The sequence below is a fragment of the Auxenochlorella protothecoides genome, assembly GCF_000733215.1.
Source record: "Auxenochlorella protothecoides strain 0710 unplaced genomic scaffold scaffold1, whole genome shotgun sequence".
Taxonomy (NCBI): domain Eukaryota; kingdom Viridiplantae; phylum Chlorophyta; class Trebouxiophyceae; order Chlorellales; family Chlorellaceae; genus Auxenochlorella; species Auxenochlorella protothecoides.
In genome coordinates this window covers 77766-85186 of record NW_011934196.1, presented here as the reverse complement: position 1 = coordinate 85186, position 7421 = coordinate 77766, and the positions used below count along the sequence as shown (strand labels likewise).

Below are 7421 nucleotides of genomic sequence, written 5' to 3'. Positions count from 1 at the left end.
TCGGCGGCGCCCCAGGCGGCCAGCAGCTCGCGCGCGCCCCCCGCACCCAGGTCCCCCAGGCTGGCCAGCACCGCTTTGGGCCCGGGGCCCATGCGCGCCAGTGCGGCGGCGTCGGCGCAGGGCCGCACATGGCGCAGGAGGTAGGGATTGTCCTGCAGCCGGCCGCCGTGCCAGCACAGCGACTCGCTCATCCACTCCGTCTGCGTCTTGGCAAATTCCAGGGTGCTGGCGCCCATGGAGCTCAGCCAGGCAAGGGAATAGGGCAGGTGGTGCTGGGCCCTGGAGAACAGGAGTGAGGGGGTCAGGGGCCGAGGGGTGAGGCGGTGGATCTGTATTGAGGATTGGTTGTGATGGGCAGGAGAGCGCGCCCGGGGGGGGCTGCCGGGGATTAGGGTGTGTGGCAAAGCCTGCCTTGAGTTTGGAATTCCAGAGCAAGGGCACCCAGGACTCCGCATCCCAAAATCCCCGGCACCATCCCCCCGCAACCCCCGCATCACCCTCACCAGTGGTGTTCCAGGAGCAGGAGCAGTTCAAGGACTCGGCCGGCGGCGTCCACGGGGATGAGGACATTGCCTTCTGAGCGCAGTGTGGCCACGACAGCTTCCAAAAAGTCGCTGGAAAAGGGTGGGCAGCAGAGAAGCGTGGGTCTACGCGTGAGCAGCCAGCTAAGCCTGCCAGACTGGGGAGCTTGAGTGCTTTGCCAGGATTGCCCTCCCTTGGATCCCACCACCGCCCTCCCACCCCCCCCCCCCCCCCCCCCCCCTCCCCCCTGCCTCCCCGCAGCGCAAGTGCGACGCCTACTACCGCGCGCAGCTGGAGCGGCGCTGGGAGCACGGCAGGATCGAGGAGTACGAGAGCGTGGACAACGCCGATTTCCACGTCGGCATCATGGGGCTGGGCGTGCTGGGCGGCGCCCTGGCCGAGGCGCTGCTGCGCAACGGCTACCCCGTCAGCGCCTGGACGCGCTCGCGCCGCACCGAGCCCCGCTTCCCGTGCCACGCGGGGCGCGGGGAGCTGCCCGCCTTCCTCTCTTGCGTGAACGTCCTAGTCTGCCTCATGCCCATCACGGCAGAGACGGAGGGCATGCTGAACGCCGACCTGCTGCGCCTGCTGCCGCGCGGGGCCTACCTCATCAACGCCGGACGTGGGGCCATCCAGGTGGAGGCAGACCTGGTAACCGCCCTGGATGAGGGGCAGGTGGGTGGCTGTGTGGATATTTTGGGGGCCCTCTTGGCGACGAAGGTGCTGGGTGTGGGTGTTGTTGCAGACTGCGCAAGGGAGAGGAGGTCGAAAACCTGAGTAGCAGGGTTCCAAGATCTACACTATGCCCCTGGTCCCCGGCCAGTTGTACCGGGCAGGCTGACCACCATCTCCCATCAGACACCCCTGGCTCCCTCAATCCATGCACACAGCTGGCGGGCGTGGTGCTGGACGTGTTTGAGCGGGAGCCGCTGGAGGAAGAGTCGCCGCTGTGGACGCACCCAGGCGTCCGCGTGTTCCCCCACGTCTCCTCCTTCACGCCCAGGGACGCCGGGGTCAAGCAGGTGCTGGAGAACTGGGCACTGGTCAAGGCCGGCAAGGAGGTGCCCCCGGAGCGGCACATGCAGCGCCAGAGGGGGTATTGAGGGCGAGGCCTGGCAGGGCATGGCCTGGAGGTTGGGGGGGGGGGGGTGATCCCGCATCCCGTGTTGACGGCACCAGAGTCCGTGCCCCGGTGCTGCCTGGTGGGACTACGACACCAAAGCACCCTGCATCCGGATGCACATGTGTGACCTTGTCTGCTTCCTGTCCATTGTTTGCCTTGTGTGGATTGCTGAGCGAGTTTGCAATGGCAGTTTGGGCTGATGGCCCTGCCTCCCATGCACGCTATAGATTCGTTTTACTCCAGGATGTGGGCAAACCTAAGAAGCAGGAGCTAGATGCATGAGTGTATTGCCATCCGGCCAGCTGCCGTTGTCCAGGGGGACCGAACTGGTCCTCAACTCCAGGCTGACACCCTTGACTGTGTGGCATGCTGTGTTCCCAAAAGAGGGCGGCTGTCACAAAGTGGCGGAATGGGGATAGAACAGAAGTTGTCTGGCAAGGTGTGAGCCAGAGAAGGTCTCTGTTGCACAAGTTGGGCCTCAAGCGGTGCCCCATCCGACGGCCATCCCGCCGCTGCCCAGCACTCCGTCGGCCTACCACGCCTCGTCCGCGCCAATCGCATCGGTGTATGCCGTGCCCTGGGCCATCACCTGCCCGAGTACATCCCCCTCCGTCAGCAGGTGGAGCGGGGGCGGGGGGGCGTCGGGCGCCGGGGCCGGGCCGGCGGCGGTGATGCGGTATGCGACTGCCGTCAGCGGCGCGCTCGCAGACTTGGCCACCTGGACGTACCTCGACCCTGGCGGGGTCGGTGGGAGGAGGTTGAAGGACCATCAAGGGTTCTGGGTGGAAGGGCGGGGTTGGACACCGGTCTGAATGCTCAGAACAGTGCCTCAGACTCCTGCGCTCATGACCGCCCACTGGCCCAGCGGACACTGGCGACCTCGGGGACCCCCCATCCCCCCCCGACCCCTCACCACCCTCCAGCTGGTGGAGCATGAGGCGCGTGTTCACGGCGTGCGCCCACAGCGGGCCCAGCGCGGCCGCCACGCACCCGCCGCCCGCGCCCGCCACCTGGTTGGTGACCAGCACCGGGATGCCGCGGCGCCGGGACAGGGCCTTGAGTCGCGCCGCGACGGCCGCCAGCTGCTGCTGCCGGGCAACGACGCCCTTGACCCCGGGGCCGTGGTCGAGGCGGGCCAGCTGGGCGACGCTGTCCACGAGGACGAGGGAGAGGGGGAGGGGGCTGGCCTCCAGGGCCTGCAGCCGGGCCAGGAGCTCGTGGGAATGGCGGGGTCGCAGCACCAGCACCGACTCCAGCAGCCGCTCCTTGTCTCCGGGGGCTAGCCGGCCCTCTGGACTACGCTGCCGCGCAATCTCCTCCAGGCTGCGTGCATGTGGGAGGGTGGAGTGGGGCGGGTTGGTGGGCTTGGGCATGCCGAGGATTCGGCCTGGGGAGGGTACGTGCTCATCGGATGGATGGGAAAGTGCGATCTTCTATGACTACTCTGCACGAGACTGTTGATCACACAAGGATGTCAGGGATGGGGATCTGGAGCGCCGTGGCAGTGCAGGCCATGCTGCAGCAGTCTGCTGGTACCCACCCAAGGCAAACTTTTTGGGAGTCCGATCAGAGGGCAGATGTGCATAGCATTACAACAATGGTGCAGGACCCCATGACAAGCAGCAGCAGAAAACCTCTCAGCACCTCACCGAAGAGAGCTGAACTTCTGCTCTGTGTCGATGTACAGGACCTGGGCTCCAGCGAGGATGGGGGGCGAGCAGCAGATGTCTGCCGCAGCCGCCAGGCAAAACTGTGGAGCGAGGAGGGGGCAATGGAGGATGCAGTTGATCTGGGTCGCATGGGGAACACTTTTCACCTGCTGTTCCCAGCGGCCTCCCGGTCAGAAATTATTTGAACCCAGCAGGAAACCACGCAGTCTATCAATCGGACAGAGTGACTGAGCGAGGCCTCCTCCAACTTCAGAGAGATTGCCTCCCCATGCCAGGCACAGCCTGCATCTCCTGGTCTCCCGGTTCGTCTCCACACCTGCGTTTTTCCCAGTCCTGCAGGAGGAGGGCCGGGGATTGCATTCAACCTTGCCAATGCACTTGATGTCAGCATCCAACGGCAAGGGGGATACAACCCTCTTCCTTGTACAGCCCACAAGCAGTGTGATGCAGGGCACCTGCTCACCCGCTGGCCCCACGATCTCGGTAACGCTGCCGCATGGGAAGCCGCCATGCAGAGCACGATCCAGGTCGGGAAGACGCGTGGGCAGGGGGTGCGCTGCGTCGCCCTGTTGGCGCAGCATGGCGCTGGCCTGGTGGGAAGGGTGGCGGTGGCTGGCTTTGGCGGGGAAGGCCCGGGAGGCCGGCCTGCAATAGGCGTGTCCTGCGGCAGATCATCATCCCTCGACGGGCTTGCCCAATGACCCCCCTCCCCTCACCGTTACCAAGGGTGGGGCGGTAAGCTGCGCCACCTGCTCCCGCAGGCGCTGGACTACATGGTAGGGCACGTCCAAGGACTCTACCAGGTCAAGGGTGGTGCGCGTGTGGAAGTCGTGGGCCGTGTGAATGCCCGAGGCGTTGAGGCGAGGTTGCAGCTCGCCCAGCAGGCCGGGTCCGGTCAGCAGGCAGCGAGCCTGCATGGTGTGAGTGTCGGGCAATCTCGAAATCGTTTTCAACGTAATAAGAGCACATGCATGTGATTTTGGGCCGTTGGACCTGGTTAAAGCACACCATGGGCGTCGATGGCCCCTAAGAATCTCAGCGTCCGCCCACGGGGGTGCTCCCCCTTCGCATGTTTTGCAGGCCCTTCTTTTGATTATTGTAAGTAGAATTCATAGTGACGAGCATGACATGGCAGCCTAGCCCAGATCACATACACGCTGAGGCATGGCAGCCCGCCTGTCACATAGAGGTTTGTACGAGGGGTCCGACGAGTTTCCTTTTACCACCCAGCCACGCACATCGACAGCGACACACCACTCCCCTAAGAGCACCAGGAAGAAGATTGGCCCGGGGTGCATTCATGCTTGTCCTTGTATATTGCCTCGGAAGCCTGTACTCGCTCAATTCTAGGTAAACATGAAGCTTGTTCCCATTAGATATGTTCTTCACACGTCCAAGTCTGCCTGCGGGTTCAGCGAGCCCAGTGCAGCGAAGAGAAGCGCAGACACCAGCTGCTGACTGCTATCGGATAAGGTCTAATCCTTCTTGGCTGACACCTATGCTCCATGTATTGCAGAATCAGGCGGGGATCTCTTCCTTCTCGAGGGTAGTAGTGTTCAGGGACTGCTGGATGGTGTCGATGGTCGAGTTGAGCTGCGCAATCTGGTCTGCCAGGTTCTGCTTGGAGGTCTCTGCGTGGTTTTGGATGTGGGGGCCTAGATTTGAGCATAGCCAACCATGGTGCCAGCGCGGAACACAGCACCACAGCCCGAGATTCCCCTCCTCCACCGCCACATCCACAACATCCAAACCCCTCCCCCCCTAGCATTCTGTCCCGCTCCAGCCTCACCTGGGTCCACATCCTGCTCCTCCAGGAAACGTGGCAGGCGCAGCTTCTGGTCTTCTCCCAGCAGCGCCTTGGAGATCTAACGAGAACGGGAGAATGTGATAATGTGAGGTGCCCGCCATGTATTAAGCTGCAAGGCGGGCGTATGGAGATATGATACTTGCAGCCAGACACCGCAGAGGTGCCTCTTGCTCCAGGTATGGCGTCTCACCTGGGGTGCAAAAACGTAGCCCAGAGCCCCAAAGACTGCGCCCCCTACGAAAACGCCAGACCAGAAGCCGCCGGCACCGTCCCTCTCAGCTCTGGGAGAAGGGATGTGCGATACATGTTGGATGGCTATTGAAAGGGGTATTAAAGGGGAACAACAGCGGCCAGATAGGCATACCTTAAGTGACTGCCAACCCTGCCACCAGGCCCCGGTGCCTCGAGCATCATCCCGTTGCCGCCACGCTCATCTTTCGGCTCGCCCACCTTGAGACAATATGGGACCTTCGGGGGGCGGGTGCGGGCCTGGAGAGCGCGGCGGGCCTAGCGCCGAAGACGTGGGACTGCTTGCGGAAGCCTGCAGGGGTATGGGGTGGAGGGTGAGTGCCGCGACCCTCCGCAGAGGGTCAGCCACACCGGCGAGCTTCCGCACCCATCCACCATATCCACTCACTCAGCCCGGTGGAGGGGCGGGCACTTAGGGTCTGCATGGAGCTCTGCACAGTGACAACCGCAGATCACCGGAAAGGGAAGCGACGAGACCAGGGATCCCTGGGCTGGGCAGATTTTCAGTTTGGGTAATGCCTCTGACACCAGTATGAGCCTTTGGGATGGTGGACACGGAGCTGATACCGCACTGCATCCTGCCAGATTGTCGTGCGTCTCGGGCGAGCAGCATGCACGCCGTGAGGTGCCGACGATGATGATGCTCCTCCCATTATGATGTCGCGGGTCCCCCCCGCTTACACTCAGGTCATGTTGGTTCTCGGCTTCAGATCCATTCCATCGGACGGAAAAGGGTCCTGGAGATTGTGCTGCCTTGCGAGTCGGCGTGGTGCTTTGCCGCCTGCGTTCAGCTGCATCCCCCCAGCGGTGCTAGGGGCCCGGGAGTTCACCCGCAGGCTCACCCCAGCATCCCTTCGCATGACGGCGACACAGAAGCCCTCCACCCATGTGGATCTGGATGAGTGCATGCGGGTGGCACTGGAGGCGGCAACAGCGGCTGGCAGCATCATCAGGGAGGCCTGGGACAAGCCTCGCCAGGTCCACCTGAAGAGTGAGCTTGGGCTGTGGCTGTGGGAGGCTCCCAGATGATGGATCCGGTGTGGTATGCCTGCCCCGCGACACCTATAGTACGCGCTCCGCGCAGCCAGCGTGGATCTGGTGACGGAGACGGACAGGCAGTGCGAGGAGGAGATATACTCCCGCCTGCGGGCCGCCTTCCCCGACCATGCGTTCATTGGGGAGGAGGGCTCTGCCAGCCAGGGGTTCACCGCGGAGCTCACAGATGCCCCCACATGGCTGGTGGACCCCGTGGACGGTGAGTCAGCGATTTCGTATGGGTATGTGAGGTGGGGCCGTGCTCACTCGACAACCAACCCTGGTCGATGTCTGGCCACCACGCACTGCTGTTGGCGTGTGGACTGGCACGTTCTTTGTTGTGTACGTAGGGAACGGCTACTGCGATCAACATAATTACCTGCCTCAGGCCCGGCTCGCAGCTGCATGAAATGCGCCATGCCCCTTCCAGGCTCAAAGTGCGCCCATGATTCCCCTGTTTCCTTCTCGGAACTCTCCCTCTTCCCCCTTCCCTTCTTGCATACACAAAGGCACGACCAACTTCGTGCATCGCTACCCCTTCACCTGCGTCAGCATCGGCCTGGCGGTGGGCGGCGCCCCCGTGCTGGGCGTGGTGGCCAATCCCATCCTGGGCGAGGTGTACCGCGCGGTGCGCGGCGGCGGCGCTTTCTTAAACAACGAGCCCATCCACGCGTCGGCCACCCCGGACCTCCAGTCGGCGCTGTTCGCCACGGAGCTGGGCATCCGGCGCGACGACGCCTTCCTGGACGCGGCCTTTGCGAGGATCAGGGAGCTGCTGCGCGGCGCGCGCAGCGTGCGCTGCGGCGGCTCCTGCGCCCTCAATCTCTGCAGCGTCGCGCAGGGCAGGCGCGGCAGGCGGGGATCGGCAGTGGCGTGGTTATGTGTGGGAGGGGGGGAATGGAGGGCAGGGCCTTGCCATTTCGGTGTTGCACTGGTGGTGTGCATTGACCCACCGTGATGTTTATTGCTGTGGGGTTCAGGATCTTCAAGCTCACCTGAGCGCCGCACGCAGCCC

The 7421-nt window shown here is 63.7% G+C and overlaps 4 protein-coding genes across 4 annotated transcripts in view; 2 read left to right on the top strand and 2 right to left on the bottom strand.

Moving 5' to 3' along the window:
• F751_0233 (Glyoxylate/hydroxypyruvate reductase A) overlaps positions 1 to 1625 on the top strand; it is a gene marked incomplete at both ends in the record, with an annotated part of 5350 nt that extends 3725 nt beyond the window's left edge. Inside the window, 2 exons of the mRNA XM_011398628.1 lie at positions 784 to 1197; positions 1413 to 1625. Of these exons, the coding sequence (XP_011396930.1) occupies positions 784 to 1197; positions 1413 to 1625 (627 nt within the window). The remainder of the gene's footprint in view (positions 1 to 783; positions 1198 to 1412) is intronic.
• Positions 1626 to 2414: 789 nt separating this feature from the next.
• F751_0232 (DNA repair protein RAD51-like protein 2) lies at positions 2415 to 4232 on the bottom strand (the record flags this gene model as incomplete). The annotated part of the gene is made up of 6 exons (XM_011398627.1): positions 2415 to 2423; positions 2674 to 2968; positions 3295 to 3395; positions 3632 to 3648; positions 3779 to 3905; positions 4032 to 4232. 6 exons carry the CDS (start codon positions 4230 to 4232, stop codon positions 2415 to 2417), a joined length of 750 nt encoding a protein of 249 aa, XP_011396929.1.
• Positions 4233 to 4833: 601 nt separating this feature from the next.
• Positions 4834 to 5796, bottom strand: F751_0231 (hypothetical protein; the record flags this gene model as incomplete). The annotated part of the gene is made up of 5 exons (XM_011398626.1): positions 4834 to 4946; positions 5105 to 5180; positions 5313 to 5403; positions 5573 to 5663; positions 5760 to 5796. The coding sequence occupies 5 exons, from the start codon at positions 5794 to 5796 to the stop codon at positions 4834 to 4836; spliced, it is 408 nt and encodes a 135-aa protein (XP_011396928.1).
• Positions 5797 to 6229: 433 nt separating this feature from the next.
• The window catches only part of F751_0230 (Inositol monophosphatase 3), a gene marked incomplete at both ends in the record, with an annotated part of 4329 nt that continues 3137 nt past the window's right edge, over positions 6230 to 7421 (top strand). The window contains 3 exons of the mRNA XM_011398625.1: positions 6230 to 6362; positions 6456 to 6626; positions 6916 to 7279. Coding sequence (XP_011396927.1) covers positions 6230 to 6362; positions 6456 to 6626; positions 6916 to 7279 — 668 coding nt within the window. The remainder of the gene's footprint in view (positions 6363 to 6455; positions 6627 to 6915; positions 7280 to 7421) is intronic.